The sequence below is a fragment of the Aythya ferina genome (assembly GCF_964211825.1).
Source record: "Aythya ferina genome assembly, chromosome: 20".
NCBI classification, from domain to species: domain Eukaryota; kingdom Metazoa; phylum Chordata; class Aves; order Anseriformes; family Anatidae; genus Aythya; species Aythya ferina.
Window position 1 is genome coordinate 3057463 of NC_140318.1, and position 16744 is coordinate 3074206.

General features: G+C 45.6%; 2 protein-coding genes across 3 annotated transcripts; one reads left to right on the top strand and one right to left on the bottom strand.

The window, feature by feature from the left end:
- Window positions 1-77: 77 nt before the first annotated feature.
- Window positions 78-6479, top strand: PMPCA (peptidase, mitochondrial processing subunit alpha). The gene is made up of 13 exons (XM_084494159.1): window positions 78-174; window positions 277-467; window positions 814-893; window positions 1213-1295; window positions 1604-1698; window positions 1863-1963; window positions 2341-2604; window positions 2854-2946; window positions 3211-3329; window positions 3802-3892; window positions 4126-4188; window positions 4639-4783; window positions 5126-6479. The coding sequence occupies exons 1-13, from the start codon at window positions 122-124 to the stop codon at window positions 5293-5295; spliced, it is 1548 nt and encodes a 515-aa protein (XP_084350285.1). The 5' UTR covers window positions 78-121; the 3' UTR covers window positions 5296-6479.
- A 194-nt stretch (window positions 6480-6673) lies between these two features.
- INPP5E (inositol polyphosphate-5-phosphatase E) lies at window positions 6674-16699 on the bottom strand. Of its 2 annotated transcripts, XM_084494158.1 has the most exons (11): window positions 16685-16699; window positions 15049-16118; window positions 13376-13499; window positions 12569-12666; window positions 11802-11926; window positions 11527-11646; window positions 11022-11129; window positions 10233-10394; window positions 9556-9671; window positions 9200-9336; window positions 6674-8074 (listed from the first exon to the last, which is right to left on the bottom strand). In XM_084494158.1, the coding sequence occupies exons 2-11, from the start codon at window positions 15903-15905 to the stop codon at window positions 7942-7944; spliced, it is 1980 nt and encodes a 659-aa protein (XP_084350284.1). In that variant the 5' UTR covers window positions 15906-16118; window positions 16685-16699; the 3' UTR covers window positions 6674-7941. The 2 variants fall into 2 exon arrangements, with proteins under 2 accessions (XP_084350284.1, XP_084350283.1); XM_084494157.1 differs by lacking the exon at window positions 16685-16699 and having other exon boundaries at window positions 15049-16609.
- Between the last annotated feature and the right edge of the window lie 45 nt (window positions 16700-16744).

Consider the following 16744-nt stretch of genomic DNA (forward strand, 5'->3'; position numbering starts at 1 on the left):
GCACGCCCCGCCCACTTCGGCGAGCGAGCCAATCGCCAGCCGTTTCCCGAACCTCTCCACCAATCCCTATCGAGAGGGGCGAGGCGCCGGGCGGAAGGGAAGCGCGGAGGGTGACGGCAAGATGGCGGCCGCCATGGCCTGGCTGAGGCGCGGAGCGTGGGGCCCGGCCCGGCGGTGAGCGCGGGGCTGTGAGGGGAGAGGGAGGAGAAAATGGCGGGAGGGTGGCGCTGAGGGGCCTCGGCCGTTCCCTCACGGCGGCTGCCGCTGTCCCCGCAGGTGCGGCCGGAGCTACAGCGCTGGCGGCGTCTCCCCCGGCGTGCCGCTGAGCTGCCCGCTGCCCGGAGTGCCCAAGGCGGTGTTCGCCGCCGCCGAGGGCCGGGAGCGCTTCGAGACGCGGGTGACGGCGCTGGAGAACGGGCTGAGGGTGGCCTCGCAGAGGAAATTCGGGCAGTTCTGCACCGTGGGGCGTGAGTGGGGGGCGGGGGGGGAGGAGGAGGAGGAGGAGGAGGAGGAGGAAGGAGGAGGAGGTGGTGGCGGTGAAGGAGGAGGAGGAGGAGGGGGATGAAGGAGGAGGAAGAGGAGGGGATGGAGGAGGAGGAGGAGGTGGTGGGGATGAAGGAGGAGGAAGAGGAGGATGTGGGGATGGAGGAGGAGGAGGAGGGGGATGAAGGAGGAGGAGGAGGAGGTGGTGGGGATGAAGGAGGAGGAGGATGCTGTCCTGTTGCACACCGAGGCCCTGTGCTGCCCCTGTGGTGTTCCCATAGCGGCTGCTGAGGTAAAAGCCCCGCTAACCCCTCGCCTTCTCCCCGTCAGTGCTCATCAACTCGGGATCGAGGCACGAGGCCAAGTACCTGAGCGGCATCTCGCACTTCTTGGAGAAGCTGGCCTTCTCGGTGAGTACCGCGCTGGGTGTGCACGGGTCCCCACGTCCCTGTGTGAAATACCAAAAGCTGCACGGCAGCGTGAGTGACAGGGCAAGGGGAGAAAGAACAGCTTGTCCTCACACTGCCAGCGCAGGTTTAATTTGTTTAAATGGGTGCTGATGATATTGAAGGTCTGTCATGCTCTCATCTCTAACGTTAGTGACTCTTTAGTGACTTAAAGAACGTAGGAGGCATCTGTGATGGAGCAGGAGATGTTTGTTCTGAGCTATACCGAAGGGCTGTTAGTTCTCAGTCTGCTAATCCGTAACACCGGTGTCTTCATTCTTAGTCCACAGCTCAGTTTGGCAGCAAAGATGAAATTCTCCTCACCTTGGAAAAGCATGGGGGCATTTGTGACTGTCAGGCTTCAAGGTATGAGGCTTTTCCTACATCCTCGGTTACCCTAATGGTTGTAACGCGGTGGTTTGGGGTGGCTGAACCCTTGCTTTTTCTGGTGCGTGAGCATAGAAGTTGCTTTTTGGTTCTCAGTATCAGAAATCTGTTTCTGACAACTGCTAAGAAGTCCCAAAAGTGAACCTGGCAGGGTAACGGAAGGCAGTGCTGTTGCCTTTTCAAAGCACTTGATGCATTGTGGCCTCTTTATCAATGATGTCCTGAATTACGTTTACTGAATGCTCTGGGATGTGACTCCCCGGTGCAGAACCCCTCTTGCCTTGCAGGGACACCATCATGTACGCTGTTTCTGCTGATGCCAAAGGCCTGGACACAGTGGTCAACTTGCTGGCAGACGTGGCGCTGCAGCCCCGGTTATCAGGTCTGAGAACACAACATCTGCCTCAAAACGGAGTCCCAGAGCAAGACTCTGAGCAGGCTTGAGAGTACATTAGTTTGTGCTTGTCAAGAAACTTCAGAGCTCTCCTGTATCCAGTGAGTACTTTGTGTGGTGGTGGTGATCTCTTGCTTCCTCTCTTACTATAGATGAAGAAATTGAGATGACTCGGATGGCCATACGGTTTGAGCTGGAAGACTTGAATATGAGACCTGATCCAGAGCCTCTCCTCACAGAAATGATCCACGCGGTAAAACACTGAAAAGTCCATGTTGTTGTGTTTAGTGTCCTCTGTGAGACATGCTGCATACTTTCTCAGCTTTTCCTTAACTGCAGGGTTTATTTCAGACTTTAGAAAACTGATATTCTGTTACTTAGATTTCAGTGAGGCAGAAGTTTTGCTTTCCCTCCGCTTTAAAATCACACTTATATACGTAAGATTTTAATGTAAATTAAAGCTAAAAATAGCTTGCCGTTGTTAACATGTTGATTTATGGTGACATTAGTGAAATGATGCTCAGCCCATCCTCTCATATGTCTGAAACAGGCATAATTATAAAACAAAGGGAAGGTTTAGGTTGAGGGGCTGAAGCAATATTTGCTGCTTTAATTTATATTTCCTTTTAGGCAGCTTACAGAGAAAATACAGTTGGGCTGAACAGGTTCTGCCCAGTGGAAAACACTAACAAAATCGATCGGCAAGTGCTGCACTCGTACCTGCGCAACTACTACACGCCCGACAGGATGGTGCTGGCCGGGGTGGGAATCGAGCACGAGCAGTTGGTGGAGTGTGCCAAGAAATACCTGCTGGGCGTGGAGCCGGTGTGGGGCAGCGCACAGGCCAAGGATGTGGACAGATCGGTGGCTCAGTACACGGGAGGCATCGTCAAGGTAACGGAAGGTGGAGGTGGCCTTTTCCTTCCTGTTGGAGGTTCAGATTTGGGTTTGAATTGACTTCTTGTAGGATTTGCTTTTTTAAAAGTACGTACTGGTCACGTAGAAGTAGTCTGTGAATATGCAGTCCAAACTGACCATGATAGCTGTTACCTGGGTGACAGGTTAATTAACATGAATTTATCATGCTGAATAGAATAACAAAAACATGAAAATCTCCTAATAACTTGTTTCTTTTTCACACAGGTTGAAAAAGACATGTCAGATGTGAGTCTCGGCCCTACTCCAATCCCGGAGCTTACCCACATTATGATTGGGTTAGAAAGCTGCTCGTTTTTAGTAAGTACCAGCCTGAAATGCTCTGTTTCGGTTGCTCTACTTGCAGACTCCCAGGCTATGATCTCTCATTACATAAGTGTTGGCACTCTTGCTGCTGATGGTGCGTGTACAGGCAGCTTTTTCACTGTCAGTATGATAAAAGCACTGACCTTTACACTCCTGTGCCATGTTTCTTTTGGACTCTTTCTCTCTTTACTCATCCCTCGCCCTTGAGCCCTGCTTGGTCTCTGCTATTGGGTGACTGAATTTCTTGTTGCAATTCAGGAGGAAGACTTCATTCCCTTTGCAGTATTAAATATGATGATGGGAGGCGGTGGCTCCTTTTCAGCTGGTGGGCCTGGCAAAGGCATGTTCACTCGGCTGTACCTCAATGTGCTCAACAGGTTTGTTTGTCTTCTTGATTAATGGATAGCAGAAATCGTCTTCTCTAGCAGATTGACATGGAAGGCCTCATCTTGGGAAAGACAGTTTTACATCAGTTTATTCTGCTTGAAACATGCAGGGCTGATTTTTTTAGAAGGTATTCTGACAAGGTGAAATAAAGGGCAAAAGTGACTAGGAGTCCTATCTTCCTCTGTTAGCCCAACCCATCCTTTCAACCAGGGAATATTAAAAGAACTGGCTCTAGGTACCAGTAGTACTGTTGTATCCTTCACTTTTTGGTCTCAAGGATGCTGATGGCAAGAAGGAAGGAGATAGCACACACACAGAAATTGTCAGAGGCAGGGACTGACTGTTCCTACTAGCACTGCTGAGAATTCTGAAAATGAGCGAGGAGACTCACTGTCCATGTGTGTCTAACTTTGACATTTAAGTTGTTTTCTAAACTTCAAAATTTTGTTTGCATACTTGTAGGCACCACTGGATGTATAATGCAACTTCTTACCACCACAGTTACGAGGATACAGGTCTCCTGTGTATACATGCCAGCGCTGATCCAAAACAGGTATTCAAAACCAGGTATCCTTAGAAAGTGATCGCATCACTTATTACCAAACAGTGATGTGAGAACTTTTGTACTTACAGATAGTGTTGTGGTAGATTTCTATAAACACTGCAAAACTATTGGAATGTAACATAATATTTTCCTGAAATTGAGCTAGATGTTGAGCATGTTATGCTATTCTAATAGAGTAATTAATCATTGTTCTAACCTGTTCAAATACCTGTTTTTCCTAGGTTCGAGAGATGGTGGAAATCATCACAAGAGAATTCATCCTGATGGCAGGAGCAGTTGGAGAGGTCAGCGGCCTAACTTACAGACTACATAGGCAGTCTTTGAGCTGAAATAGTGCATTGTGTTGGCTTTGGCTGGGATGATTTTTCTGTAGATCAGCTACTTCATGTATTACTTTAAAAGAACATAGAAAATTTAGCAGAACATTCACAAAGAATTCTGCAAGCACCTTCCTATTAGGTGCTCTGTAGCTCTTCACAACATTATTTTTTAGGGCAAGGGAAAGGCCTTTTGCTCATTCTTAATGCCAAGAGTCTGCCTGTTAACCAGTCAGCTGCCTTCTGTTTTCCCTTTCCTGAGGCAGTTTTGTCTAAGAAAAAGCCCAGCTCCTTCATGGACCAGAACATGGCACTAATACAGCCATCGCCATGTTTTTCAGAAACTGATGGTAGCTTGTATTAGAGAACAGTGGCCAGTCTTCTTTAAACATGTTTGTATTTTCTGCTCATTCACAGGTAGAACTTGAGCGAGCAAAGACGCAGCTGAAGTCCATGCTCATGATGAACCTCGAGTCTAGACCTGTTATCTTTGAAGATGTGGGACGCCAAGTGTTGGCCACAAACACAAGGAAACTACCTCACGAGCTCTGTGCCCTGATCAGTGAGTAAACTGTTTTTCCTTGCCTGGATTGAATTGTAGGTACAATCTGGGGGTGGCAACTTAAAATACGTTCCTGTAGCAGTGGTGAATCACCTGAGAAAACATGGGGGCGTAAAGACTGGATACATATTTCAAACTGATCTTCTCAATCGCTTGCAAGCAATACCACATATTTATTTTTTTTTCTGTCAGAAGAAAGGAAAAAGCTAAGTATGATAAAGAAGGTCCAGAGCTAGTGATTTGGTCTTCTGAGCTAGGGGGCTGACCCACCATCATAGTAAATCTGCTTCGTGCTATTTAACATGTAGTTGTCACAGCTCTGGCTTTCTTTTTTTTCTGCAGGTCAGGTGAAATCTGCTGACATCCAGAGAGTGGTCACTAAGATGCTTCATAAAAAACCAGCTGTGGCTGCACTGGGTGACTTAACGGATCTGCCCACGTATGAACACATCCAAGCAGCACTTTCCAGTAAGGATGGGCGACTTCCTCGGATGTACCGGCTCTTTCGATAAAGCAGCGCATCCTGCATGTATCTGAGAGACTTGCTTTTTTTTTTTTTTTAATTTTTTTTTGATTTATAATACTGCTGTGACTCCACTCCTTCCCCAGTCTTTCCAGGCATACTGTGCAAACATGGAGCTATGCTACAGCTGAGCAAAGCTGCTTCAGAACACTGGTCTGTGAAGGGCTCGTTACGTTGGGCTTCTCAGCCCAATCCTGGCTTTGGATGAGCCAGAGGAAGACTGCTGTTAAAAGGCTTGGCTCACATACCTGAATTCAGAGACAATTTACAGCTGTTACAGAGGGGAACAAGTATTTGGTCAAAGTGAGTTAGGAAAATTGTTGTTGTTATCCATCTGAAATCAGGCAGCAAGTCTCCTGCAGTCCAGGTTCTGTTACAAACATCATGGATCAGTTCTGTGTAATTTATCTTCTGGAATACTCTAAGACATCGTATGTCTGGGAATAACTTAACTTTGCTAGAACTCAGAGGAAAGTAGACCTATAGCATAACTTCCTGGGGAGTCCGTAGATGGAGATACTATACATAATGCTACATGGACACTCACTCTAGCCTGAAAGCAATTTTCTTGTTACTTGAAAGTGAATTATGCAAAAGAGTAGAAGGTTTTTTATGCCTGAATTGTTATTCAAAGGAGTCGCTGCTGCTACACCTTAAACTTGTACCCTACTTTTCTTCAAATTGTCATACGATTAACTTAAGGTCTTGCAGAAAGACAGATCTTTCAGTTTTAACAGCAGTGATGGTGCTCAGCTAGCTAGCAGTTAAGATCAACAATGTCGAGGAAGCTTGTGAGACCAAAAGTGACTGCCATGGGACTGCCATCGTGTTACATAAAGAGAGGACAAATATTTGCCACTTACTTAATTTCAAACTGAAGTATGGAGACCCAGAAGAGAGAAGATAAAACATTTTGATTTACATAATCCCTTAATACAGGGGCTTAAAAATGTAGGCAGCTGCATTGCAGCATTTCACGGGCTCGGTGTGTCTTGTAAGGAACAATGAAATTGGGAGCAGAACACTATGAGGCAGCTATGGTCTGCTTTATCACCGTACCTTTATGCAATTCGAAGAAAAGGTGTTGCTTCTTACAGAACCCACAGTATGGAAGTCTCATTCAGTTGTTGTGTATGTCTTTAAAAAAAATAAAGAGCCCTTGAAGTCACTGGAGTAAGTAGCAAGAGTTCTGAAATTCATCAGTAAAGGGTGAGGTTTCTTGAACTGGCAGATAAAATGCCCCCTGTTGGTACTTGGGTTGAGCAAAACCAACCTGTCTCCTCCAGCTGAAGGAAAATGCCCTAAGGTCCCCCAAAGCATTAGCATGCATCAGAGTCACAATGCCCTGCAATAAGACCTGGCTCTCATTGAAGGTACCATAGTAATTTATTTATATTCCTTTAAAAAAGAAAGGAAATCCAAATCTCTGATGGCTACAGACAAGTCAGTGCCATAAATGTTTGTACCGCAGAACAGAAGCTCTGTCTTGGACAGGTTGCATAGTTAGCAGCACTTTCTCCCAATTGTTTGCATGGTGTTATGTACCGAGGTGATTATGATCCAGCCAATCTGTACCTATAAAGACTTTAAGAAGTAGCTGTACTTACGTTTTACCAGTGCCACACTGGTCCATGGGGTATCTTTAGCCTTAAGACAACACTACTTGGAAAAGAGCAAGTTATTCACAGTTCACTGAATGGGGAAAAATAAAGGAAATGTAACTCATCAGAGGTAACAAATTGCACTGATTTCACTTGCTGCAGTTTCTCTGCATCCATCCTTGGTACTCAGTTAACATCTCGAACCATTTTGGTGGAGCATTACGCAGTAGCTGTATTTAAACCCTTGTTTTCACCTCAAGCATCCTGCTGCTGAAGGCAGGTAGTGTTTTATCACCCCTGCGGAGGGGAAACTATTTAAAGACAGGATTGCCTCAAGCAATCTCAACAGCCAAAGATAGGGTGTAAGAGATTGATATTTACCCTCCCTCCCCAACAGAAGGCCTATGGAATAATTATTAAAAAAGGCAAATGTTTACACACCTTGAACATACAGTGGTACATTCACACAGATCTTGCTGTAGAGGACCAAAAAGCCCTGCACAGGAGCACCGTCCTAACACAAACTGCCCAAGTCCCCTGACTGGTCCCCGTTAAGCATTTGACAGAATACTGCACATTTGGCTATGGATAAGGAAAAAAAAAAGAACAACCCCACAACCTGTGTGGGCTTACCAGATCAAATCAAACAGACAAAACAAAACGCCTTTCTGCGGGTTTTTCTTAGGTCCCCTGCCCCCAGTCATGCCGATTCCAAGAGCTGTACATCCTGCGTGGAGTTACCTTAGAACCAAGAGACTGCATCTGGTTGCTTCCAAAGACAGTACGGTTAAAAATAAATCAGTTGCATCTGTTGGAATGGATGTCCTAAATAACTGACTCCATTTTCTTCAGCAAAAGCACTTGAGCTATATGGATTAGCTCATGCAAATGAATCCAGGATGAGGTTTAAGACTTTCTCCACAAGCCACAGCAACTGCCAGAGGTGCTTAGGCAGACAATTCCCTGCAGATTTTGCCGTGGCCTGAAATCTTCTTTCCGGGTACCTCTAACACAAGCGTCGCAGAGTTTTCAGCTCAGGAAATGCTACATATGCTGCTGGATTTTTGGTCCTTTTGCACTCGTCGATTCTGAAGGTCCCTTGTAATCCGCCTCTTTATTCCGATTAAGTAGAGTTCTCTGTCAAACTGCCCTGCAGCAAGTGGAATACTACAGTATTCCAGAACATAAACACGAGCAATTAGAAAAGGCACGAATACATCCCTGTTTGCCCAACATTGCTCAACTAGTTCATACAACGAAGTTCTGATTTTTTTTTTTATTATTATTATTATTTTATTTTTACTTTTTTGAGGTATTCAGATATTCAGATATTGCTGCTGTGGGAGAAAATAAACGAAACAAAGTTCTTCACTACAAATTTAATTGAAGAACATATTGGTCATAGAAGGCAAATGTACTTTCAACTTAAGCATGAAAATGCCTGCATTCATAAGAGATATAGATAGAGGACATTGTTTATGTCTCTCAAACAAAAACAATACTTGGTCAAAAGCTAAACTAGCTTATTGTAAACCTGGTGCCCTCACTAGTATGGTTCCTGCACAACAACAGCTGTGTTCTGCACAGGCCAGAAGGAAATCCAAGCAGCTCACCCTCTGCAATACTTCTATTTAACAGGTATTTCATATCCGTAAACAAACAAAAAATCCAATTCTAATTACACTGCTGATCAAGTGCTCTGAGAAGCCATGATTTTCTAGATACTTGGCTTTTGAAATTCTTGAGTGTGCTACTCACAAAAAAGTGGCAAACTAAATTTCAGTGACTTCACTAAATTTTCTAAGTTCTACTAGCACAGCAGCCAACAGTGGAATATGAATTGAAATGGAGGATCTCAAAATTCTCCATTGGCACATAGCTATGTTGAAATGCAACCACCACTGGGGAGTGCAAACAGCACTGACCCCAAAAAGGGAAAGAGGAATAGAAGAGGAGAGTTATCCGTGCTAATAGGAAGAGCAGAGAGCTGCATCTCAGATAAAACGCAGAGTCACAGTCAATTGCAGTAGATTCCAATTATCTCCCTCAGGAGAATTAAGGGACCTGGCAGCAAGGATTTCTGATGTCAGGGCAAGGCTTAAGCACTGCTCTGAGCACTGACACTGTGTTGGGTAAAAAACCCAAACATGCTACAGGGAGCTGCAGGGGATTAACTCTATTTCAGGAACAACCCCGAGTCCCTGAAAGTCCCCGAGGGGACAAACTCTGAAAAGCAGCATGTCCTCGGGTCACTGCAGTCACGTGCAAAGAACAACATAAGCAGGTACTTACTTGTCTCTGCCAGGCCTCACTTTCACACGGAACAACGCAAACACAGGCCGATGGTCCGAAGTTTTGATCACAGGACACGATGAGTACTTGACAGCATGGATGTCATCTCTATACCGACTGCGGAACACTACTCGATCCTGGGGGACAGAAAAGAGAGAGGAAAACTGATGGTAACTCCCTTTGCACATCTGTGCTGAAGAGAAGCACTGGTTCAAAAATGCCAACATGTCCTGCAGACCAACTGCTGCAGGGAGCATATCCAAGGCAGCTTTTTACTGCATGTGAGAATCCCCTCTGGAGGCAGGTAAGAGCCTGAGCAGCCCCTCCAAGCACACTGCTCCCAAATCATCTCTTACTGTGTAGGATGGAGTCCTTTGTTTGGAGGTGGTGTCATAGCTGTCTTTTCCGATGTCAAACTTGTAGGAAGGACGGAAACGAATGTCAGCCTCTTGGAATCCTTTGAAAATAGATCCTGTAGGGGAAGGGGAGAACAGCATGAACAAGAAAACTCCTTCCTACAACCTGGCACACTTTCTGCACTTCTTTGACACTGTTGAACTAATGCTGACTGGCAACTGCAGGCATGTACATTCGTGACTATAGAAACCTGGGCCTGGGCTCTGGAAAGGTAGGAGGTTCCAAGTTCTTACACAGTGAGAATGAAGAGCTAGTCTGTTGCTATTTAAACAAACAACACTTGGTGCATGCACTTCCCCTTCCCCTGAAAGCTCCCAATGCTTTGCATATGCTGCCTTTTCAAATCTAAACGCCCTAGGTGCTGTGAGAGAATGATGTCCAGCATCAGGATGAAACAAAGCAATAAACAGCCTGGGAGATTACACAATGTACATAGCAAAACACAGAATTCCCTTTAATAGACTGCCACTGGATTCAACAGCATTTGAGTTCTCTTTTTAGAGATCTTAACAAAGAGCAGTGAAGGTCTTTAGGAAATAGGAACCTGGCTGTAACTATTTCTGTGTGTAGGAATCTTTGTTCCTGGAGACTGGGGAGAAAAACAGTTGTTGCTCACCTCTACTCATTTCACTGGTAAGCTGGTCATATGCCAGGAGTTTGGACACGCCTGTTTCTGGGTTCTGGTTCAAGATGGAATCCACTGTTTCACGATCCTTATTGAGTCGGAAATTGAAGTCACCAAACCAGAACACTTCATCAAACCGAGTTGTAACATCACCTGCAAGTTCAAACCAGAAGCGTCAGTATAAAGGTGAACACTCTGAAAAGTTCCAAAACCAGAAAAAAATCTCCCCAAAAATCCCTGAATTTCACTTTGAGTTTTTAAGGAAATTAGGGTAGCTGATATAGCTACATGCTCATTGAAATTAAACTCTCTTAATTTTTTAGAAATGGGAACTGTATAATGCATAGTTAACCAAGTACTGCTGGTATGTTCAAGGAACAGACACAAATTATTTATTTTTTATTAACAAAAGATACAATACTTGAGCATTTTTCTGCCTGCAATCATCGAAAACACTAGAAAAGTGAAACAGATTTATCAAGACAACAGCAATATTATGTTACTGCTTTTCTGAGAAAAAATATATCGCATTAGAATGCCTTTTGAATGTTCTCCTCCCCTCCAACTTTTTCTTTCAAATATCCCAAAAGATTATGCTCCAGCTCAAATAAAAAAATAATCATGTGAACAAACACCATCTTCACACAAAAAGATGTGGTCTTTTGTTTTATCTACTGCCTTAAATAAGCAGTCCCATTCTCTCTTCCTTCGTGCACTGTCTTTCACTCTACAACAACTCTGTTCATCTAGGCTCATATAGAAGAATGTTTTCACACTTACTAGAGCTGGATCGATACGGATTTGTGTCCGGAACATTCTTGGGAAGTGTAAGTGCTTGAATGGTTTTATTGTAGTCCAGCTTCCTCTCATTCACCTTACTGTCTCCAGCTGAAAAACCAAAAGCCCACTACTGGCAACGATGCATCGTTTTCATTTAATTACCATATCTGATTACAACAGCAGCAGCTTTCGATGGAGATCAGACATGTTCCACACATAAAAATGGAACACTGGCCCAGGGAGCACACAGACTTAAAAAATAACAGAAAGTGTGGAAAAAGGAATACAAATTAACAGAATTCATTTTTGTTTTTCTAAATAGTTCCTTTTCAAGTTTGCTGCCAAAAAATCCCCCGTCCCTTACTGTTTTCAGCTCAGCAGCCCCAAGCTTTAACTTCATCTGTCTGGTTCCTGTATCCCCCTGCAGCTTTTTTTTTACTTTTGTATATCAACCCCCTTCCCACCCTCAGTCAGAACACGTCTACCAAGACTGTAAGCATCTCACATGTGAAGTGGGAGGTAATAAAGAGAAAGGAGGTCCCAAAAAATGTGAAGCAGATTCCCAGAGCTCCCTTGGTTTTGATCTGAGACACGATTCGAGTTGTCACCGTGGCATATTCCACTTCTGGAAGGAGAAAGAGAAGCTGCCGTTAGAGAGAAGCCTCCAAAGACAGTGAACAGGAAAGTCAGGAGGGGGACAGCCCTGGGGAAAAGGCCAAGACACCTGATGGCAGCAGTCCTTTCACCTCCCTATTCTCCAGCTCACACTGGACCACACACCTGAGCAGAACCAGATCAGGTCCCTTCGAATGAAGACCGACATGTAGAGCACTCCGTGCGCAGCAGAGTAGAGCATGACATAGTGGGGGCCCAGTGTCTCTTGCAGGCGGATCTCCCACTCTCTTCTGCAGGAAAGAACAACAGCTGGATCACAAGGACAGCACGAGAGACAATAACCAGGAAAGAAAATCAGCATTTTGAGAACAGTGTAATCCCTCTCACGAAGAAAGGCAAGCAAGCATAAGCAAAACCTCCCCTGCCAAAGCAACGCTGCTGGTCAGCCTGATTTGTAACCATGTATGCCATGTGGCAGGGTCTGCGTGTTGGTGAGTTGGCGCTTCCAAATCTGAGGAAAACCAAGTCCCACTGGAAAGATCCTAAAAAAGCAGGGTCTGACACGAGGCTTCAACCTGCTTTTGTAGGGCTTGTCAATCTCGGATGGTCTAGAAAATTTGGAGCAATGTACTAGTAATTAGCACAAGGTTGCTAACACTTAGAGTCAGCCAGTGAGCTGGGTTACAGCTGGCTCAGAAGCCCACTGAACAGGAGTTTTTCTATTTGCTGCCCTGGAAACAGGGCCAAGTTCTATATTTACAGATTGTGTGCCATTTTCCTCTAAAACCCATTTTCCCTGGTACTCATGTAACAAAGTTCACAGATTAAATGGGTGGTTTATGGAGAATATGATTGAGATATTTCCAGAATCATTCAAAACAAAGTTACTAGCTAACAGAAAAAGGGATGGTTCATTACATTGTTTTTGCTACCTGTCTGGACAGCCTTCCTGAACTCCGATGACATACATGTCCTGGGCATAGTCAGGATCTGTTGGTAACAAGAAGTCATCCAGATTCACTGGAAGTTCCTGTTATTAAAAAAAATAATAATAAAAAGCAAAGATTTACTACAAAAGTAGAAGGAAAGCCCAGGCAAAGCTATAGATTCCACAGTATAAGCAAACAACTTGGGCTTCAAAAATGGATTAAGTGCTAATACTGAGAATATTCCTTCCCAGAGGAAGACTTCAGCTGCTGCCAGTCCAGCAGTAACCAACACTCCACAGTTCAGCCATGTGGTCTGATACTGTGACATCTTTCATTTCCTGTAATGTGTTCTTTTTTTTTTTTTTTTTACCAAGTTCATGGGCTGTTTATTGAACACCACAAGGGGTTGCTTGTGTTCTTCCAAGCACAGCATCTCAATCAATGGGTTGAATCAATCCTGAGTTCCTGTGCTACGTAAAGATGTAAGCAGGAGGCCACGCTCTTTTTCAGAGATGTTCTCTTTGTAAGTACTAAATAATCAGCCATTTTCACACAACCCTAATTTCAACGGAGCATAATGGAGCTGCCACAAAATGCCAGAGGAGCACTAGGAAGCTCGCTGTTTTCATACCCAATATCTGAGGAACCCTATTCCAATGACTCACCAAGGTGAACATGAGAGGGTAAAGACACTGAACTCTGGTTGATTAGGAACACAATCATGAAAAAAGTATCATACCAGCCCTTGTAATAAATATGGGGTAACTCTACCACTGCCAGAAGAACTCTAGAGGACTGATGTACACATACCTTCTGACCTTGCATGTTCCAGGTAGCCACAAAAATTCCAATATTCCGATCAGGGAAATATCTGCTAAGCTCTTCTGCTCCCAGTAAGGCACCGTTTGCCAGAAGGCTGCCTTCCAAATAGCTTCTGCAAACAGAAGACCCATTAAAAAGCATCTCAGAAAATGGTGTGACAGTTGAAATAATGATTTGTAACGCTTGAATCTCAAGTATATACATTTAGCTCAAGAAAACAGAGTTTAGTCTTTGTATACTGTTCTGTTTGCTTAAAGTTCATTAGAACATTTGCAGATTTCAGAAACTCATAGTTTAGTGTAATTGACTTTGCAGGGAAATGCAAGACAGCCCGAGCCCTGGTTATTCCCTTGGCATGGTGTAAGACCAAAAGCAGATGCAACATTCCTCCAGGTTACCAGTGCAGAGGGCACTTCAGCCACGTGCCAAGCCTTACGCTCTGCTCACATCTCAGTACTCATCAACCAGAGACAACCCTTACAGGGAGCTCGTGGATCATGCACAAGAGAGCAAAATTGTCATAAACCAGCCAGGACACAAGCACAATGGCAAGAGTGATGCTGCATGGGTTTTGTGATCAAAGACTTATCCTTCCCAAGCCTTCCACCCCCTTCATACCTATTGCAGACACACAGTGAGGTGACTGGTTTGATATTGAAGTACCTCAAAGCAGCCCAGTTTAAATAAACTGAAACCAGTGCCACCATTCCCAATGTTCTGGCACCAAGTTGCTCCTAATCAAGGATTCAAACTCACATTCTTTCAGTTCATCTTGTTAAATTATGTGATCTATTGAGTCCGAGGTCATGTTCCACACAGACAGCCCTGCCCCACGCTGCCTGCCTCTCCAGACACCATGCTGCTCACAAAAGCAAGGGGTATTGGCAAAAGGAGAGCAGGTTAAATAAGCATTTTTAATCTTCCTTAAGCTCCACGAGTAACGATGACAGCATGGTGTTAGGCAATGCTGCACAACCCACTGGCCTGCACAGCTCCTCACCTGATGCCGACAGCTTTTCAGAAGGAAGTGCAAGAAAACCCCGGACAAACACGTAACAATCTGAGTGGAATCACATTTTTCCTCAAGAAATTTGTGGAAAACCTGGGGCAGAGGAGCTCCTGCGGTTTACAGCAGATAATTTATTCTTGCCAGAAGCCAAATCTCAACACCTGCAGAGGACGGTCACCTTACAGGACAGTGGCAGGCACGTGTGGGCAACTACCACTGATAGTTTCAAACTAAAATATTTGTGTGGGGGGACTTTTTTCCTGCCTAAATTAAAATATAATTCATTTTCAGTTCAAACCCAAGCTATTTTTTGTAAATTACAAAATATATATATATATTCTGAAGTGTTGGCGTGCACAGCTACTGTTCCCTACCTTTCAAAACAGCTTAAATCCTACAAGGAAGTTGACAGCAAATCTTACTTTCGCTTAAAAAAAACAATACACAGCCCCAAGGAGAGAATATACAGTATCTGAACTAATCTTTTCGTCTTCAAACTGTTGCCACTCGCCAAAGCAAGTTAATGAACCCAGAACTCCTGTGATTTACCCATCAGTCCGACGTTCCCTGCCCCTGAGCAGCAGGATTCTGCGCAGCAGCTGGCACCTACCCACAACCAGCAAGCTTTGCCACGAGAAGCTGGGCGACGTACCTGCTCCGGACATCCTTGGAACGAATGGGGGTGAGCAGGCTGAACGTGGATTTCATGGAGTCTGTGGAGCAATTATCGTAGACCATCCCATTGCCGTGTAGCCTGGTATCGCTCAAGCTGCTGCTCACCCTCCCAAACTTGTGCTGAGAATAATGGCGATAATCCACAAAATCTGAGTCAATCCTATTAGCTGTCCTCAGCGTGTGAGAGGCCACGTTGAGCTCCATGGGTGGCAGAGGTCGAGCCGGCATTATTTGGGACAGCCGGGGTTTGCTGCCTGCAAACGCTTTCCCGCGCAGAAGCCCACCAAAGGCACTGGAGATCTCGGAGGCTCGTTTCCCCAGGTCCGAAGTGCTTCCTCTGCTTTTCCCCATGGGACTGGCTTCTGAGGCATCTGGTGAACTGTGCAAGGAATTCGGCTCGCAACACTGACTGCAGGGGGTTGCTCTGCCCCTGACGGGAGGGCTGAGGGACGCTTCCTGCAGAGAACCGTTTGAGGAGCTCGTCTCGTTGGGATCTGTCAGACTTTCCTGACTAGTTCTAAACCTCCTCCACCTCCTCCAGTTTTTCTCATCCAGAGACGCCGCACGCTCCAGTCGGGGTTTCCTAGGAGGCCTTGGGGTGACTGATTTAATTTTCATATTAGCTTTGAGTTCATCCGGTAGAAGCTTTATGGTTTCATTTAAAGAGGTGTCTACACGTCGAGGATCTTCAAAGGTAAGCACGCCATTGCCACTGGCCTCCTTCTTCGCTGCTTTGCCAGCTTTTTTAGCCTGCAGGTCCTGTACTGCTCCACCTCCGGTGCTCTGAGTAACACATGCCCCTGAGTGCTGGGAAAATCCATTTAGAGCACTCATTCTCCTCCTGCGTGCCAGCTACGGACGCTGCTCCATAGGTAGGGCTCCTCACAGCATGCCTCCTTTTCCCTTGCTTAATCTGTAGGTTCACAGTGCTTTACCTGAGCCAGGAAGGCATGGGGTTTGAAGACAGTTCGGTCTTTAGCTGAGAACGAAGGGAAGGCTTACATGCAGGCAGATGCATCGTCTGCAAAATGTCAAGAGGCGGAATACCTGAATTTTTCCAAGAGAAACAGGTAAGAATACAGATTTACTGAGCTGCAAACGGCGGTCCGTAATCATGAACCAAGCTCCCGCCAGGACTCCATTCTAGAACGTTTCAATCCTTGTGACAACCTTGTTAGGAAACCAATGGTATTTTCGTTTCTACACGAGCAGAACAATGAACTAACTTCCCGGGTGACGCAGGCATCACAGCTACAAACACATTCCTTTAAGAAGAGGCTGTGTAAAGCGTTAGCGTGAAAGCAACTTAGAAATTCCCTTAAAGCCCGGGGTTGCTGTTTTTACGCTCAGGACAGCCCCGCTGTGCAGTGAGTCAGGGCGCAAGCAGCCTCCAGGCTGCCCCCAGCCAGGAAATTTCCAGCCTCCACCTCAGCCTCCCACAGCACAGGGACACCGCTGCCACCTCCCCCGATTTCACCCCAACCCCTGCTGTTAACACCCTGAAGCTACCTCCCTGGCAGCTCGAGGGCTGCAGCAGCAGGGTACAAGGCAGGCAGGCTCCTCAGCGTTATACCCCCGAGCATCGCACCTGAGGAGCCCCACAACCCACCCACCCCAAGGCGCGACCCCTCTGAAGCGCCCAGCGCGGTTCTCTTATATCACGTCAGGCTCCC